The sequence below is a fragment of the Pinus tabuliformis genome, chromosome 1_1, assembly GCF_031772625.1.
Source record: "Pinus tabuliformis cultivar Carrire ecotype Pingquan chromosome 1_1, CPIR1, whole genome shotgun sequence".
In the NCBI taxonomy this organism is placed as follows: domain Eukaryota; kingdom Viridiplantae; phylum Streptophyta; class Pinopsida; order Pinales; family Pinaceae; genus Pinus; species Pinus tabuliformis.
The window spans coordinates 196,999,733-197,020,032 of NC_142297.1; the positions used below are offsets into that span (position 1 = coordinate 196,999,733).

General features: G+C 35.2%; 1 protein-coding gene across 2 annotated transcripts; it reads right to left on the reverse strand.

Annotated features, from left to right (window-relative positions):
- Positions 1-1,278: 1,278 nt before the first annotated feature.
- On the reverse strand, positions 1,279-4,813 carry LOC149212200 (uncharacterized). Of its 2 annotated transcripts, none has more exons than XM_089390578.1 (5): positions 4,367-4,813; positions 4,171-4,218; positions 2,334-2,399; positions 2,097-2,162; positions 1,279-1,982 (listed from the first exon to the last, which is right to left on the reverse strand). In XM_089390578.1, exons 1-5 carry the CDS (start codon positions 4,664-4,666, stop codon positions 1,467-1,469), a joined length of 996 nt encoding a protein of 331 aa, XP_089246704.1. In that variant the 5' UTR covers positions 4,667-4,813; the 3' UTR covers positions 1,279-1,466. The 2 variants fall into 2 exon arrangements, with proteins under 2 accessions (XP_089246704.1, XP_089246705.1); XM_089390579.1 differs by having other exon boundaries at positions 2,334-2,396; positions 4,367-4,812.
- Positions 4,814-20,300: the final 15,487 nt, after the last annotated feature.

A 20,300-nucleotide genomic window follows, 5' to 3' on the forward strand; every position in this document is an offset into this window, starting at 1 on the left:
ATAAATATCTATCTCTGTTATAAATTGATTGACAACTGAGTTATGATTAGTTTTATCATCCGTCAAAACTCAAAACAATAAATAAATAGATAAATAACGATAAAAAACTTCGATTAATAATTGAATTAATAATAAATAATTAATAATTGAATTAACAATAAATAAATAGATAAATAATGATAAGAAAAAACTTGATTAATAATTGAATTAACCATAAATAAATACATAGATAATGATAAAAAACTTCAATTGAATGATATTATAAATACCATAGTTAAGTTATAATGTTTATCATGATGATGAAGAAACTTCAAACCTACAGCCATACTTGACCAAGTTTTCCAGTGGGTTATGTGATGTCGCAGAATATCTCGTAGTTAGCTAGTAAACATCAATAATTGAATAGTAGTTTGTATATTCGCAATGGTTAAGTTATAAGGTTTATCATGGTGATGAAGAAAGTTCAAAACCTACAGCCATACTGTACTTCACCCAGTTTTCCAGTGGGTTATGTGATGTCTTTTAATATCTTGTAGTTTGCTGAGTGAACGTTAGGTGCAAAATTTTCCTGAATAATACTCTCTGTAATGTCAAATTAAAAAACTTTAAACTTTAAAATTGTACAAAAAGAAAATCAAAAACTTTGCCAAAAAGCTGTTTGCTCTTTTGAAAGAATTTGAATATATTGCATGGGTTTCCAAACTTTGAATTTGAAAGAATTCCAAAGAATTTGCATGGGTTTCCAAACTTTGAATTTGAAAGAATTTGAATATATTTGGGTTTCCAAACTTTTATCAAGTTTCAGAAGCCAAACTACTGTGGCCATTAGCGATAGCCCCAGCTATCTATAAAGCCTGTAATTAAATAGTCCAAGACAACTGGTGGGTCCTTCCTGTCTTATGCATATAACTGCAACCTAGAATTCCTATTGGATTCCTCATGATGCAAAGCATAATCTTCCCTCTGCATGCTGGTTGTTTCATATCTATTGTCTGCTATCAACCCAGATTTCCTTATTAGAGATATGGATCAAACTCCTTACCATTGAATTGTTTTTAGCACTTAAACCAAAAGACTTGGGTCGATTCTCTGGTTATTTCAGATATATTTTTTCATAATCAAACCAGGTTCCTTCTTAGATATAGATTACAAAGCCCTTAACATTGCATTGTGTTTGGCAGTTAAAACCCAAGAGATTTGGGCATAGCAGCCGCATATTTTGCATTTATGGCAAAATTAACCTTGGACTATCGTAACAGAAGGTTATAAAAAATGAAGTGAATCCTTCAATGACACTTATATTAATGATTATAGAAATAATACAAAATTGAGCTTTACACAGATCCAAAGGTTGATACACTTTGGAATGCCTAGTCAGCACCAGAAATTATATGACAACCCTCATTCTCTAAGCCAATAGCTAGAGCATGTAACCAGCATGGTTACAACGTTTATAGAAGAAAACATCAAACAAATACAGTCCACCTTAACTGAGGAAATTTGTCTCTTTCTAGCTCTATCATGTGCCTCCTTGTCTCTGCAGCAGCAGCTTTGCTCTCTGATATTGGCATTTGGCCATGAAGATCATTTGGCATGTTAGTGCCAAACAAATATTCGTTTGGAGTGTTCACATCAACAAACCCTGAATTAGCACCAAACGAAGATTCGTCTGGAGTGTTTAGATCAAGAAAACCTGAACAGACATTATCCTTTGTAGGAATTGCGTCATCTTTCTCAAACCCAAGTGAGGCTTCAGAGGAACAAGGATACATTGGTCTTCCAAGCCTCTGGAGCTTGTCATATGCCGAGCCTAAAGCTGAACTACCGGAACATTTCTCAAATTGTTCATGCTCATCACATCTTTGAAAATCATCACATGAGGCAGCTATTGCTGTTTTCTGTCTGGTATCTAAACCAGATGATGATGACCAAGGTGTGTAAGGCATGTTTTGCTCTTGCCTTTTCTCAAGGCACAATGCCAACTACAAAATCCATCAAGAACAATCTGTCAGTAAAAATGAAGAGCCACGTCTCTTCCTGTTTGCAAGTAAAAGAGGGGAGAATAAGAAGATAAAAACCCAAATGGGATTATGCACCTGTGATTTCATAATAACATTGCAATCTTTCACGTCTTGACTTGTTTTCCTCATCTGCTCTAACTCCTGGCCCAAACACAAAACTTGTGAGCAACTTCCACATTGAGCAAAAACTAGATAAACGATACATGGAGACATTCCAATTTCACTGAATACAGACATGAGTATGACGCATTCCTAAAAGAAGGAGAAGGTAGAAGCAGATCCAACATAAAAGAAGTGAATAAGAAAGCCAACCTTTATCAATCTTGCATTTTCCAAGCTCAATTCAACCAGTGCCTCCGTCAGCTCCCTATGCGTCTGCTTTGGACAAAAAAAAGTTGAATTTTTAGTCTCCTAGAAAAAGTCTCTCCCTATCATCAACAAACACACACAATCTACACCCAAATTCACACATGTGCCTATCTCTGTGAACATATACACCTAGGTTTGCAGGCACACACAAAGACATACACATATATACCTATGCATTTACATACATAGATGCACACATATTTACAGATATACGTACATATCCATTTTAAAGTTATATATTTAAAATAACATAATTTTATTAATTTCTAACTAATGATCACAAAAGTAAGTCAATGGGACAAAAACACTATAACTAAAATACATACAATGTGAGAGTGCAAACACAGCTCCTAAAGAATGCGAAAAATAACATAACAAAAGAAAGAAAGGAACCTGCAATAGTAAAACCTCAAAATACATGTATATAATTGTGACATAGGTCTGGTGATACACAATACAAAATGAGAAGTCCAAGACTGCAGAAGTGGACAACTCAAGAGCCTGTCCACAGAGAGAGTTGATGATGAAACTAAAGATGTCAGGATAAGATAACATAATTTTGTCGTTGTCCAACGAATAATCACAAAAGTAAGTTAATGGGACAGAAGGCTATAACCAGTATAAATACAATATGATAGTGCAAACACAGCTCCTAAAGAATGCCAAAAATAACATAATGACCAAAAAAGAAACCTGCAATTGCTCAACCTCAAAATACATATATATAACCATGACAAATGTATAGTAATACAAAATACAAAGCGAGTAAAGTCCAAAACTACAGAAGTGGACAACTAAAGAGCCTGTTAAAAGAGAGAGATATCTGACATGAAACCAAAGATTTCAAAATTTCCTGTGGAAAATATGCCCATCACATACTCAGAACAAACTTGCATCCACCTATATACCTAGGTAGACATCCTATACACACAAGGATGTCTACCTATATACACAAGGAATCAAGGATAAAAGCAGATACACATACCGTACACATATTTACATGTATATGCTGCCATATATACATGTATATACAAATTTGACATAGGGTATACAATACACATATCTACATGTATACACAATCACAAATATATAATTATAATAATAATTTATTTTTAAGGTTATCAAGCCAAATTCCAAATTGGTTTATGAAATCTTTTGTTTGTGAGCCAAAAAAAACCCACCTAGACGCAAAAATTTAACTGCTAAAATCTACACAAGTGTATCTACTCTACCCTCTAAATTGAACCTGTGAAAAAAGACTGCCCTGACAAGGGCAGTGGCAAATTCACAGTGAGAAATATACAGATATATATATATATAAACAAAAAGACAATGAGAGTGTCAGACACAGAACAAGCATGCTTATGATTTTAGTCATTGTGACTTATCACATCTCTTGATCATTTTCCTATTAAGAACCGGGCAGAATGAACAACAAAAGCCCAATAATTTTCCTTTCCATGCCTGAGAAATAATGGATACCCTATCTAACACTGACACAAACACATACAATACCCATGTGTACATGTATACAGAGCCAGACACAGAGGCATATATAGATACATATACAATACCCATATGCACATGTATACAGAGCCAGATACAGAGGTATATATAGATACATATGCACAGTGGGAATTATGCATGCATACAGTACATGTATATCTGTATCAATACATGCATGTTACTGGGTACATACAAACTTTTCATAAATATATGAAAATTTACATTACCAATAAGGGTAGCAGAGGGTAGCAGAGTAGGTAACGTGTGTGCAAACCTTTTTCTTGGTCACTCGTTTCCTGGGCCGATTCGTCCCTCTCACATTCTGCATTTCATTGAAAAAAACAAAAATCGAACCCATTTCAGAGTTTTTCAAAATGCAAGGAACCCATTCATTCAAAGGAAAACCCACAATCTTCAATGCCAAAAAACAGGGACCCAAAATGAGAACTCGCAGATTAGAGACCACTTACCTTTGAGATGGGACGAGATATAGGTTGCAGGCGGCGGACTGGTAGTTGGGGAGGAACCATAGCCATGCCGCCATTTTCAAGTTCATACTGGTTTTCGCTGGCAGGGATACCGAGTGGACTCAGGTTGGAGTTGTGAGTGGCGCTGCTTTCATCTCTCTGAAAGGCGGATCGCTTGCGCTTGGCCCCCCATCGAAGAAAGAATCTCCAGTAATGGCGGAAGCAGGTCATAACGTCTGCAACTTCAATTTCATCCGCTGTAAACTGAGAATCCTCAGAAATCCCAATCTTACTTTGCTTCATGGCTTCAAAATCTCTTCTGCTTCCACTGCTCTTACTCTTCAAACACACTTCCAATGTATATAGAAGGAAAACACAGTTGGATAAATAGATGAATGCTGCGATTGGGATTGTTATGGAAGAATGGCGGAATCGTTATTGGTATGGATAGTAGATGTCATTAATTATCATCACCACCATTGTCTACGTCATCGACTATGGAATTGGGAGAATGAAGTGTGTGATGATCTGTCCTTTTGTCCAGTGAAAGGTACATGTCTATATGCCACGTGGCTAGTTACTTTGCACCCCATTAGGTTTTCACTTTTGGGGTCTGCCTTCTTGCAGCCCAACTATCCTAACGACCTTCAATTTTTCAGATTTTGACTTGTCCACGCTGGCCAAGCTATGATGTATGGTTTGTCAAGTTAGGGTTAGTTAAGGTGGATTATGAGAAATCATACAGGGTTTACATTTACCAAATATGGAATTTTGATATAAGTAAAGCAGCCATATAAATTAAATTAAACGGCTAATAAATTTTATTAAATATTAATTTATATAAAATCAAAATATTTATTTCTATAATATATTTTAAATTGCAAAAGCAAATATAAATTAATAAAATCTAATTTAATTTTAAATTATTATTATTAATTATAAAAATTATTATAAATTAAAAGATATATATCTAAAAAAATTAATATTTGAATTAAATAGTTATACATCTAAAAAAAATTGACTATGGAGATTTATTCTTATTTAACTATAAAAAAAATTATGTTTTATTATAATACTATATCTTAAGTCAATATTATGATTTATCAATATCATATGCTTACAAAATCATAACTCATTTCATATAACATTTTTTCAATGATCAATTTAATTAAAAGAGTAAGAAGAGTATAACTATTTTTGAGATAAATCTTAACCTTTGATTTTTCTACCATCCACTTAACAATTATTGATAATTAAATTAAAATTCTAAAAGTTCTATAATCTTTGTTAAACATCAATCATATTCAACAGAATTTATGGGGGATGCACAATAGTTGGTTAACTTATGGAGGGGACAATGACGCATCCTGTTGACACCTAATCCTGTTGGTTAACTTGAGCGGTTGGATTCTCGACTGGCCCACATGGAAGGATATGTCCACTGTGAATTCAAACCCCCACCGTCCCGTGGCTTAGGTCCAAATCAGTTAGCCCTCATAAATCCTGTGAATTCAAGCTCCCGTCATCCTGTAGCTTAGGTCCAAATCAGTTAGCCCTCATAAATCTTGATGATGCTTGATGTTAATTGGTTGTCTTCTAGTTTTATCGATATTTTGGCAATTTTTGTCGATCTGTGTAAGACATTGTCATTTTGTAAGTTTGTGATGTATCTAGTTATGCATAGGTTGGCCAATAAATCTAGTAAGAGTGAGGCCAATTGATTTTTGGAATCTTTGAACAAACAATATAATCTTTTGAAGGAATAGAAAATCTTGATTTAAAAAAAAAAAAAATCATAAAAATTAAATAAATTATAATTGTATTTTGTTATTATTTATTATAAAAAATCAATATATGAATTAAACATATATACATCTAAAAAACATGTATCATGTACCATTTTTTTGTAATGATCAATTTAAATAAAAAAGCAAAAAAAGCATAATCATTTTCTTAGATAAATATTAACCTTTAATTTACTTAACATATTCTCAATAATTGTTGATAATTAAATTAAATTTTTGAAAGTCTTATACAAATAAACACATAGCAATATAATAATAAAAATAAAGCTATTTGAAATAATTATAATAATCAAAATAAAACATTTTTAACATTATGTTGATAGGATTACAACAATCCTCTTTTTTGTTTTCTGTGAAGGATTAAACAAAGGTTAGGGTCAGAGGTAGGTAAAACTCATCAAGCAAATAAATAACGACCCAAATTTCTTACCTCCTGGCCTCTCGACTACCCGACCATCTAATAAAATGTTATTTTTCCTCGATACGCGTAATTTTTTTTCTTGATTTTCAATATATTGATTTGAAACTTTGCCTTTCTACTTTGTCACACTTAAACGTTTTATTTGATCTTGACATTTAAATTCTCTTGCACTCTCTCAATTTGCGGAAATAAACAATGGATTACATAATGGGAAATTAATGATTAAGTCACATCAATTAATTAATGTGTTCTCTTATTTTTAATCAAAATTTGTAACTTCTCAACTCATTTTTAGCTTGCATGTTGTTTCAAACTGTTAGGTTTGTTTGAGAGAAATTTGAATTATAGAAAGGAAAAGATTGAGTTTCAGCGATTTTGTTTAGGTAAAATTATACTCTTAAGGGATTGTTCATTGTTATTTCAATTCTTTTACTAGAGATAACTTACGTTTTCCATTTTTGTTCACATGCCATAAAATGGGAAAAAAGGGAAAATCACTTGCAACAAGACAAACAATGGAGCATATAAAAGGAAAGTTGAAACAAGTAGACAATATAGAACCAAAAAAATATAACCTCAACCCATCTCTGATCTCCGACTCCACTCATAAAACTTAGAAAGTAGGTACGATGAAGTGGGAGGAGATTTTTTATTTCTTTGAAAATAGAGAATGATTGAAAATTTGCAAGGACTTCTCAATCAAAGAATAATCTTTTGTAGGGAATTAGGAAAACAGAATTTCATTGGGTAGTTGCTAGGGCTAAAATATTCCCTTATTATGATATGATTTCTTAGATTTTTGCACATGTGGATATCCCAACACGCACTTCGTCAGACCACAACAAGAATGTTATAGCCTTCTAGAAACCATAAGTCCTATCTACCATTTATAAGCTCAGTACCCCTGAAATCCATCTTGATATTGAATTCCTCAACAATTTCTGAAACACTATTTTCAAGCCATGTGAGGAAAATTATGACAAAGTGATTGAAAGATGGTTGCGAGAAGAAGAAGAAGGGTTTAAACTCAAAGCTTCCAAAGAATATCCCATTTCTATTTTTAAGAAACCCGTCAAATTTATTATCAAATTGTTAACCCGACTATATGGAGAAAAGGATCCAGAACATTGTAAAATGAAATGGATTCCCATAATCCATAGTATCCTTCATGATTCAAAGCACCTTAATTGGGCTAATATTTTATCACAAAACATCAAAGGCACTTTGAAATTATCATTAATATCTCCTCACAATGACAAACACATATTTTGCATGTTTGCTTTCCTAATAGATATCATTATTACCTTAGTCCCATTTCCCCTAATGAAATGGAACTATCTGGCTAATCAACAACTCCCCATTTAGAATTATGCCCCAATCCTCTGGGAAAGAAATTTCAAATTCCATTTTTATGATATCTATCATTATGTTATGATCCCTCTTCATGGAATTATTTTTGATAAAGCCCCTTCTAGAATAAGTCAAAGTCTCAAAGAAGGCCTAAAATCAATAGACCATTGGTTTGTAGAAGAACTATTTTCTTACATAAGAGTCTATGACAGTGAGGTTGGTCCTCACGTTTTACCCAAATACATTAAAGCAAGACTTGCTCTAAGGGAAGTAACAAATCAAGCTACTTTGTATAACCAGGCTTGGAAAATGAACAAATTGCAAAAGAAAATTTAGCCTATGTTTCCAATTAAATTTGGAGAAATAAATATCAGAGACCAAGTACATGCATTCAAAGAAGCAAAGGATCGCCAAGATGTTTGGCTTTATTCTTTACCTCTTTGTGAGTATGAGCCCCATGAAATTACTGGAAATCATTACAAAATAGTAAGCTATATTAAAATATTCACTCATCAGCATCCTCCTTTCCATGAGGTTTTCATAACCATTGATGATTTCCAACAGGATTTTGATAGAGGAAAGCTCTTAGATGTTGAATCAAGAGCCAAAGTACAAGATATAAGGGAAGATATTTTTGAAAGATTGTCAAAGGAAAAAAATCTCCATGTCAATATCTTTGTAGAAGAACTTAAAACTTTTGAGTTCTTTCAATTTAATTTCAAACAAATTACTTTAGATCCTCCCTCTATCTCTCAAGAAGAGCGAGGAATTCAAATTCAAAACTAGTGGATGTTTTTATTACAGGTGAATAAGCAGTTACAAGAGAAGAAATAAAGAAAGGTCAACATGTAACAAAACATGATACAACTACAAAAGTTCTTGGGAGAAAACAAGAATACCTAGAAAAAGTAAAGTCAACAGACAAGAAAACACTACATGAACATGAGATTATTGTGATCAATTCTTATGAAGACACAAAACATAAGCAATCAAACAACATAATAGGTGAAGAAATGGAGTTTGATATAGAAAGGGATAAGAAAATATCTGACGATATTTTTTCTAAAAAGATAAAGATGCACTGGAACAACAAACAAAGATTGATAAATCTTTAGTCAGGTCATTCAAACATCTCCTGATACTTCGATGACATCTATTTCCACTAATATTCCTTGGGATTCTTTTCTATTTAAACATGTTTCTGAACTCAGAACAATTTATGATATTGTTCCTTCTCTAACAAAGTACTACTTCAATTCACTGACTAAGTTAGTGGTTAGAAAAACTAAGAAGAGAAAGTTTGATTCTTTATAAATTGTTTCTGAATACAATTAGCAAGCTTCCGACGATGTAAAGGAGAAAGCAATGGAATCTTCACAAGCTTTAGGTGCTTTTGTAAATTATAACCAATATCATCTTAATGAGTTAGCAAATTCCTATGATAGCAATTTACAAAGAATTAAAGCATTGGAAAAATAGTTAAAGAAGGGGAAATTATTTAATGAAGACAACTAGAAAATGTATTATGCAACTCTTGTCCAAGGTTTTGTAATAGAAAGGGAAAATCTTCATAATCGATTCCAGATAGAATTGAATGAGTTAAAATCAAAACATGCTCAACATATTTAGGAATTGAAAGAAGCCCATGAGAATCAAACTCGGATATTGAAAGAAGAAGTTGAAAGTAACATTGAAATCATGACCACAACCCTAAAAGAGTTGGTTGATTATGTTCAATCTCAACCCAATCAAAACCAGGGAGCAATACAAAGTTTAGAAATTTTCAAAGAACATGGATTACAGATCTACTTAATTTTAAGGAAGGACCAATCCAAGTTTTACAAGCAAATGGATAAAATCTCAAGATTTTATTAAGAAATTTTAAATCTTCATGAGAGGATTGATTCCTTAGTAGATAAATACATTAAGGTCAATTTTTTTTCTATCCTGAACTAAGAGAAGGAATTATAGTCATAAGTAATTCCAAAAGTTTCCAAGAATGATAGAAGACTAATGCATGCATCCTTACGCTGCAGAGAAACAAAATCCAAGGAAGTTGGAGAATGGGCTAAGAATGACCAAGGACCATGTTTAGCAATATGGGAAAAGGGAATTGATTTTAATGAGGAGTTTGATCTCCCAGGTTCTAAACCATTAAAAGAATTCCTTCCAGGAGAGTTGAAGCAACCATCAGAAGACATCATCATCAAGGACCAAAGAGAAATAAGTGAAATCAAAATCTGGACACAATAAGCTTTCTAGAAGTTTCGGTAGTTCCCTTTTGAACATATCAAATTCATTTCCAATTTTGGTAACAAGTATTAGAAGAAGAAGAAAACAAACCAAAGTTTAATTTCAAATTTCCAGGTCAACACAAATCAGTTTCATCCGAATTATTTCTCAATTGTTTCTTAGGTATATTTAGAATGGGTAAGTCACATCCAAATCCATGCACCACATATGCTACTCAACATGGAAGATAAATACTCTAAGGATGAGGAAAAAAGATAGATATCTAAACAAATTTTAAGGAAAAATTAGTTAAAAGGATGAAACTTTTATTTTTAGAAGTATTTGTTTATTAGAGAAGATATTTACAATTTTCTAAGTTGTTATTTACCAAACAAACTTATCCTATTTTTCAAGTATTTATATGGCCTCTTACATTGGGGTAAAGGTGAAGAAATTGTGAAAGCTCAGAACTTGTATTTTTTAATCAAATTTTGGAGTTACTACTCATTTGAAGACCAATTTCAAAATCAAATATTCTTTTGAACTATGTGACTAATGTTTGGTCATCCTTTTAATTCTTTAATGGATGCATCTAAGATTGTTCTTTAACTTGTGCATATTTATTTTTGAATAAATATTTGATTATTCTATTGAAATATTTCTCAGGATATGTTGCAGTCTATATCTATTATCAACAAAGTTTATGAATTGTTAACCTTTTATATATTTCCGTATGATGATTGAAATTTGATATTCAAAAAATACAATATAAGTTGTTCTCATTTAAGAGATAGTATTTGTTCTTATTATTTCTAGTTAATGCATGCATATTAATTCTAGAAAAACAAATAAAAATTAGTTTGGATAGAAAAAAACTTGATAAACATCTTCTTCTCTTTTTTTTTGTATAAAAACTCTCCCAAAACCAATTTGTGTGGCTAGTTGGACCCGAATTCCAACCTGATTTAAAAATCCATTATTTTTCACATGGTTTATTATGTTTGAATGAATCCCATACCCCCCATCCTAACTGTTGTTCAAATTGACTTCATCCAATCAACAATTTGTTTATATTTTTGTAGATAATTGTAAATATTAAAATATGTCATATATTTTCCCTATTTTTTAAATTGTTTTATTTTTCATCTCTTTTATTTTTTTTAGTTTATTTAGCACATGCAACCGGGCCTTAGTTTTGGAGAGTATACAACCATCTCAACGAAAAATATTCTAATTGGGACTCTGATCGACCAATACTCACTCATTGCAAGATGATTTTTCCACATGTCAACACATTATAAATTCTAAAATGAGTAATAAAATTTAAATTCATTTTAATAATATTGATTATAGATACAACATATGAAAGTTGTTATAATAAAATATACATGAATATAAATTCAACACATCACTTATGAAAAAAGAGAATCAAGATGAGGTTGTGGCAATAAGATGAGGTTGTGGCAATAATTTAATTGAAGGATATGGAATTTATGGAATTATTTTAATTCATAATTATATATGTTAAAGAGAAAATAAATTTTATTTTTTATAGTGTTATGTTTTTGTTTTGTTTTTCTGTTTGTGAAATTAAGCACTTTGCATTATGTCAAATGAGGATTACATAGTTCAAAAAATTTCTACTACTAGTCTACTCGAAGGGAAATTAGACCAGTAGCATAAGTTAAGAGTCTTAACGTTGTTAATACCTCATTGAACTAGAACATCTTGTAAGTAAAAACAGATTGGCATTGCCCAACCTTGACATACATCAACATGAGAAGTAAAAAAAGACTGCTAGTGCTACAAGCAAAAACCCAGTGAGCCCTGACAACTCTTGGGAAAAATCTCGATACATTGGCACTGGTTAGTTACTATCCTCATCCGAGGAGAAGGAGATGTTGATTGATCTCCTAGCTAGAAAATTCATCTTGATGTCTATACAGCCGATTTTTTCCTCCAACTCTACCAATCTAATAGAATTATCCTACTAAGTCTTCATGTACCTCGCTATGTTGCATGCAATATTCAAATGGCATTTAACCTTGTGTTAGTTTGATGCCATGATCAATGAAGTAATGGGAGCACATGCGATGCACTAAGTACAATGGGAGTTGAACCCCATTTCGTGTTCGTTGGCATCATATCAAAGCAAGGGGAGGGGCTTATGGGCACCTTCCTTGGGGGGAATTTGATAGTGTTATCTTATATTTGTAATGAGATGTTATATATTTAAGGCGTAGTCAACTTATAGACAAAATAACCTTTGTCACTGATCTTCTTATACAATTTCAAGCAAGATTGTGATTTTTTGTTGTTTAAAATACTTTTTTGAATACATAAATAGATTTAGCACCCTAAAAAACCCCTAGGGCACTCGAATTCTACACATGAAACAACTTAAACTCAAGTTTTTAAAAATATCTACTGAAATATGGTTAAAATTAACCAAAAAAAATGCCTAAAAAAGGTTATTTCATCGGTGAGTTAGACTAATTCTATATTTAATATATCTGATTATGAATTGAATTTAGATATAGAGGATAATAATTATTTTTAATTTATTAAAATAATTTAACTGATAATAATATTAATATATTATTACATTATAAATTGTTAAATAATGTGTTGTTTAATTATTTTATCTTTTAGTTCTTTGGTTGAAGTTTGGTGATATAATTTAATGTAGTCTAACTAATAGACAAACTAGTCCATCTTCCACACAATTTTTTCGGTCAATTTTGCCAAAATTTGGTAGAGATTTTTAAGAATCATAAGTTTAAGTTGTTTAATTTGCAAAGTTCAAGAGTCTAGGGTGTTTTTTAGTGTGTTGAATCCATTTATGCATTCAAAAGCACATTTTAAACTACAAGAAATCACAATATTTCTTGAAATTGTATTGTCGGATTCCAGGAGAAAAGGCCATATTGTTTATTAGTTAGACCATGCCATACAAGTTTGGGTATATTGTGGTATTTGGTTTTTTAAAATACATTTTTAACTACATCAATGGATTAAACATTTTGAAAAACCGCCAAAGCACCGAAATTGTGTAGATTAAACAACTCAAACTTATGATTCTAACAAATCTCTACCAACTTTCATGTAAAATTGGCCAGAAAATATGGCTAGAAAAACTCCAAAATGTACAATAGATAGAATATGGAATTAATTAATATGAGATAATTACACTAATAGGTTTGTCCATTTTGGAATGTTGAAAATGCAACAAGAAAATTCTGATTTAATTTTTCCTTGAATTAAATTAGGAATGAAATTGCAATTCCACATCACAAGAAAACTTGTACAAGTTAACTAAGTTAATTTGACTTAGTTGTGTTATAGACATTTTTGTGCCTTACAGCATTGAGCATGAAATGTCCATAATCTAAGGGATCCAAAGTCCCTAAACATGTTGTTCCTACCCCTAGAGGAACAAGGCTAACAAACCACAGCAATTCACAGAAGTTCTCCACCAGAAACTGCTCAAAAACAAGTCAATTCAGGATCATGTCAAGAGCTCTACTAGCTGTCTGCGCTGAAATGCAAAGCCAACACTGGCTACCTGCACTGCAACGCAGGTAGAAGCACTACCCAGGTGCGTTGAGCGAGAGATGCTAAATGGCAATGTCATTTAGCAAGGTGTCCAAGCACTGGAAGCTTCTAGAATCTTCCTCAATGACACTTGCCTCAGTGAATTCGACTATGGATGAGTAAGAGGCTCTTAGTCTCCAAGTGGAAGCAAGAACCTCCAAGTGGAATCAAGAACTGACAGAGGGAGAGGACACTAGTCAGATCTCAAGCTGACTCATCCTCTCTCCAAACATCTATATATGGATCTCTCCTCCATGAGATCTAGAGGGGGGAATTTGGTTATTGCAAAGAATTTCTGCTGGTTTGTGACTAGAATCATTGGGTGCTTAATGCTTTGAAGGGGGTGAATATAGGAATTTCATTTGCTGGGAAGGAGATGCTGGATTGGAGCCCTCTGGGTTGTATCTCTTCCTGAACCTTGTTATTCATCAATAAAGCTATCTTGTTTTCTCCTATATGCTGATGTATCTTTGATGTATGATTGCATTAGTATGTTTAGTTTATTTCTAATCCAGAACTATTTATGAATATGAATCCATGTCTTTGTAGTGTTCTCTTCTTGTGATCTTGCAGAAACCTCTTGAAGCCAGGCGAGCGAGAAGGCAAGTAGCTGGGAACTCCCAAAGAGAAGAGAAACCGGATCGAGGGACAAACGAAAGACACCGGTGAGTCCATCTATCTCTCTTCATTCTTAATTCATAAAGGAAGAATACTAGAATAGCTGTCTCTATTTGTTGCTAAGGCACTGTCACACCTTAGGTGGATAGGATCGTCCTGCATAGGCATTTTTCCCCACAACAAATTGGCGACTCCGCTGGGGAGATCTGTTTAGTCATTTTATTTGTGTCTCTATCATTGTTTGTTTCATAGACTCAACAGCAACAATCCAACTGCATCTTCTATTCTCAGATGCAAAGTAGACAGTTGCTGCTTTGATCCAATCACTGGATTTGTCTATGATCTGAACAATGGGCTCACAAATGATTTGATGATCCTTTGTGATAGATCTTAGTACTCCCTCAAAGCATCCCTTTGATTGTACCTTGCTTGTTGCTTTGATTTGGCCTGAAACTGTAGATTAAATAGCAAACTGTGACCCAGAACCCAGTGAGAAACTCTCGTTTCTCCTTCAGCGCAGACCCTGTGAAGAGGTTCTGCATTTCAACGCAGTTCCCGTGAAGGATACCTGCGCTGAATGTCAAAACCTCTGTGTTAGACCTGCGCTGATCCAGTTAGGCCTTGTGCAGCTGGGGTTCTCTGCTCTGTTTTGCCTTGTTTTGATCTCTGATTTTTGCAGCCTGTAACCAGCATAGGTACCAGTCTGATAACTCCTTTTCTCTGCTTAAATTCCGCCTCCTTTTATACAAAAAGACTGTGAGTGTTTTTATGTGTTTGTGACGTCATTTACAGTTTTCCTTTGCAAGAGTGAAATAGTCATCCTGTAGCCCTTGATTCAGATCTGTTGATTGTGATCTTAGGAGAGAGTTCATTGGCTGTTTGCAGATTGATTATACATTTACTTTTGCTTTTGGTTTGAGTTTGTCTCTTTTAAGTGTCAAAACAAGTATTCATTTCGGAAAGCGTTAAGTGTTGTAATCTCTTCTACCCTCTCTGATTTCGAAAAAGTAAACTTGTTTGTATTTGTCATTTGAAAGCAAATTCAAAGTTGTACAAAAAGCTTTCTTTGTAGGCATCAATACTAAGAAAGCGGAAAACAAACACCTGCATTGTGCATTTGCATCTTGATAGTTTGCATGTTTGATTTAGGAAAAGTGCATTAGAGTGTGTTGATTGCTCTTTGAGAAAAGATGGTGTCTTTCTTTTCCCGTTGTAGCTAGGATTTTCATCTGTCGAAAAGATATAAAAAGCTTGCTTATCATCTTTAGACTGCATTTAGGAGTTGTACCATACATCTCGTGGTGATCCAAAAAGGAAAACTTCTAAAAAAGATCAACCTAAAATAAATTGAATGAACTTAACAACGCTTTGTAACTTAACGCACAACATAGAGGTCTAGGCTAGAGACGTGTTCCGGCGTCGTAAAGCCTGGTGACTGTCGATCTCGCTGATGGTGGGTGATTCCTCCTGATGGACGATAGCGCCAGTACGGATTGTGCTCCCACATACTGTCGAGTATATATTGGGGGACCCCTATAGGCATAAAACCTTTATCCATAGGAAGTCGTGTCGGCCGCCCTACTGATCGCAATGCACTGAACACAGCATTTAGGAAGATCGACCGCCTGTACCTTAAAAAGTATTCTGTGGTTTTGCGAAAAGTTTGGCACACCCTCTACCTAGAACTCCAGAGCAGTTCCTTTTGGCCTTTTTCAGACTCTATAACGGAAAAAGTCCATCCGAGCATTTGTCACTTCGGGCTCGTTAAAACATCGAAGGAGACTAGAGTCATCTTTTTCTTTTTCTCGACTCTTTAAAATTGAAAAAGCAGGTTGTGTCTAAGCGTCGTTAAAATTTATTTTAAACGGAATAATCATCACCATTCCCTCGTTGATCTTCGAAGTTAGTCTCTTTTCATCGTAAGTTCTTGTAGAATCGCTAGAAAATCTTTCGGATAGACTAGATATGTCTGAACAACCATCGACATCCAGGACTGTGTCATCCGACACAGCAGCGGCAGAGCCTCCTGCTGCTACCCCAACGATGTTCGATGGTATACCATCTGTCCCGGCAAGTTATCAACAACAAGCCGGAGTCCCATCAGGGACTGCTTCGACGACATGGTTAGTTCCTATTTCTTCATCCGGATTATCATCTGGTATTTCTTATGTTGAAACTCAACAAATTGATCCAATGTGTCTTCAAAGGCCAATCTGCCCTTTAAGTACTGGATTGCCACCATATGGAGGGCAGTATTCCTTTTCATTGTTCCCTCCCGGAGAACAACCATATGGGAGTTTACAACAAAGTTCAGGTCAAACTGGAATTACATCCAGCGGTTGGGTACCAATACTGCCTCAACAACCAAGAGTTGTATATTCAATGCAACCAGTCCACCCTGTGTCGGATATTCCCACTATACCTGCTATGGTGACTGCGTCACAAGTACAAGATCTACCTATTGTATGTCAACCCCAATCTCAGGTTGCAATACAACAGCCTCTTGTCTCAACGACTCAATCACAACCTCAGGTTAGTGCCTCCTTATCTGGAGCGACTCAGGATCAAACAAGTACTTTGACTCCTCATCTTGGTCAATCATCCAGTATTGGTCAACAGCAAATGGTCCAACAACCAGAGCTGGTTCAAACTCAACAACCCCCATTCCAGCAATCATATCAAGGACCTAAGCAACAAGTCTTTGTAAGTAATGGGCAATCGCATCTCCAAAGCGGTTATCAACAACCATATTATAGTGGTTATGCCCATCAACCTTGTCAAAGTTACCAACATCAAATACATTATGCTGGTATGCAAAGACCCATTTCTCAGGCGATTCCATCTTATCTTGGGTATGCTTCACCTAACCTGAATCAACAGTTGCCTTTTGTAGCAACTCTAGAATTACCAGATCTAAACCGGCTGACGAATGATCCAATTGCTTATGCCCCTTGGTGGCCAGCGATTCCGCATAAACTTCCGTCATATATTCCTAAATTTAATGGAAATCCGGGTGAAGACCTGTCGAATCATGTGATGACATTTCATCTGTGGTGTTCGTCAAACACCCTAAATGATGATTCAATAAGGCTTCGCCTCTTTCAGAGGATGTTAACGGGTCCAACGGCAAAATGGTATATCGAATTGCCTAGAGCTTCGTTCAACAACTTCAACACCTTAGCCACAACCTTCTTAACCCATTTTCAATTACAAATAAGGTATGAAACGGGAACGGAACTCCTTACCAACTTCAAACAGACAACAGCCACTCACATATCTGATCATATACATGAGTGGCGACGTCGTCGTAGAATGGTAAAAACGTACGTACCCGATCAACGATTAGCTGAATGGTTTATCAAGTCATTACTTCCTACCATCACGGAAGATGTGGAAAAAGGGGGAGTCGTAACGGAAGAGCAAGTTATCGCTCGTGCGCAATATCTAGACTTGGTCTATACTCAGTTTGGCACGCTCTACGACAAAATACCTGACGCCCCTAGACTGGAATTCTCAATTCCTCCTCCTCCTAAATCAAACAATGACTCTCACGCCGACGATAGCGTGATTGGCACGACAGACACGAAATCGACAAAGGCTACATCTAAAGGGGCCCGTAAGATTTCCAGTCAAAATGCAAATGAGGAACTTCTTGCCTCGGAAGTAAATGCCGCGTCGACTGACAAGGGCAAACAACTGAAGCAACCAGGGGGAAAGAAGAAAAAGAAAGGGAGAAAAAGGAAACCCCCTGCGGGGTGTCATATATGCAATGAGGATCATTGGACGAGAGATTGTCCACATATAGCTGAAGTTAAGAAACTCTTTAAGAGTTAAAAAACCTCAGCAGTATTGACTGATCCGTTTCCAAACCCGGGAACCAAACTGGTTGCTAATCAAAATACTTCCCGATCCCAAGTGCTTATGTTGTCTGTCTCAAAGCAGAAAAATGATGCTTTGACAAGGAATAAAGATTACGGGAATCCACAGCTGTCGAATAACAAGGCTAATGAACAACCTAGTAGTTCGACGACAATTTTGACCGAAGTTGTGCCACCCATCATTCCTGAACCAATGATAAAGTCGCCAAAGGGAGGAGTACACAAATCGACATTTAATCCTCGTGCCAAAGTAGCACAGAATTATAATATAGTAGAGGACCTGGCCCAATCGCCGTCCGCTTTGTCGACACTTGCGGTACCGCAAAATTGCCTCTCCCAAGAGCAGGCTTTATTGTCAGCAATAGGTGGGGTTGGCCCAAGGGATTCCAATCTTGTGGCCTTTGATCATAAAGGATATGACCCTCAGTTACCAGCTCAACTAGCTTTCCTTATTCAAGTGAAAGCCCTCAACAAAACTGTTCATCGAACAATTATTGATGAGGGGGCATCTACGTGTATTATGTCGATGGGTTGCTAGAAGAATTTAGGCTCACCACCCTTGTTGAGATCGTCAACGACGTTAAAAGCATTTGATGGACGATCATACACTCCATACGGGATTTTAAGTAACTTGCAAGTTGAACTAGGGGGCAAAACAGTAGGAATTGATGTTGAAGTGATTGATGGAAACCTCGATTACAACATCCTACTGGGAAGGCCCTGGATATATGCCATGGCTGCAGTTGTGTCGACCTACTTCAGGAATATTGCATTTCCCTTTCAAGGAGGAATTACAGTCGTCAACCAACAAACTTTCCTCCCCGACAGTTCACAAGTTACGGGAAGCATTCCAATGATCCATGGAAGCAATCATTCGCTTCAAAATATTGGAGTCGGTCTCCTAAAAGACCCTGCCTTAATGGGTACTTTTGCCCTATCGCCTGCAAGTAATCTGGCGGAAGTGGCCACAATGGAAACCTACAATATGAAATCTTCTATATCTAATGGATTCGGAAGATTCCTAAACATTTTGTCAGCGTGGATCATCGCCCTAATAGAAATACTGTAAATACAGTGGGCTCCGAGGACGGTTCTTATCTTGTGTCAACCTCGTTAAAAAATGAAACAAGGAGTCGAGGATGGTTCTTATCTTGTGTCAACCTCATTAAAAAAATGAAACAAATCCCCTTTCCAAATCTCAAAGGTAAACCTTCATTCCAACCACCAAGTTGAATGCAATGAAGCTTGGGGGGCATGCACCTCGATTTGCGTTGTTATGCTGGGGGCATGCAAACTTATCATCGAGCAGTTTTAGCACACAGTTCATGCTCGTTAAAAAATAAACGCAAAGATCCGAGCAGTTTTAGCACATAGTTCATGCTCGTTAAAAAATAAACATAAGATCGAGCAAATGTTTCAACCCATGTTTAAGCTCGTTAAAAAATGAACTATCTGGTAAATAACCACTGCGAAAGTAAAATTATCAGCCATTAAAGCCTTGGTCGTGTTTGCACCGTCACCTCCACTTTTCTATTGGCTGATCATTCACCTCCATTTGATTGTTTACCCAATTTGAGGAACAGCTGCGAAGAGTGATTTCACTAAGCCATCCTTGTGACACTGCCGTGATTGGAACATTCCAAGCCGTACCTGGAATCTGCTGCTACCCTTTTTATAACTCGTTCCTCAAAAGACGAGTCTTCTTTAAGCTCTTTTCAACTGACTCGTAAAATATGAAAAGATTGCTGAGTTTTGGCCTCCTAGCTCGTTAAACGACCGGAAGAGTTATCCCTCCCTTAGATTTTAATCTTTTTGGACCTGAGGGATTATTGCACAAAAAGATCGAGCGCTTGTTTTGTTCGGCTCGTTAAAACTATCGAAAACTCATCCCTTCTGTATTGTTTTATACTTTTTCGGACTTAAGGGATTAGATGACGAAAAAGGACTTTTGGAGTTGACTTTACGTACCTTTTCAGACTCTCTAGAAATGAAAAGGACCGAGTTATCTTTGTCGTTAGACTCGTTAAAAGCATTAAATA

Excerpts from the sequence above, each read along its gene's own strand:
- LOC149212200 (XM_089390578.1), bottom strand. The coding sequence starts at position 4,666 with ATGAAGCAAAGTAAGATTGGGATTTCTGAGGATTCTCAGTTTACAGCG. Across the intron at positions 4,219-4,366 it reads TATCTCGTCCCATCTCAAAG|AATGTGAGAGGGACGAATCG; the intron begins GTAAGTGGTCTC and ends AATGAAATGCAG. Across the intron at positions 2,163-2,333 it reads AAAATGCAAGATTGATAAAG|GAGTTAGAGCAGATGAGGAA; the intron begins GTTGGCTTTCTT and ends TGTTTGGGCCAG.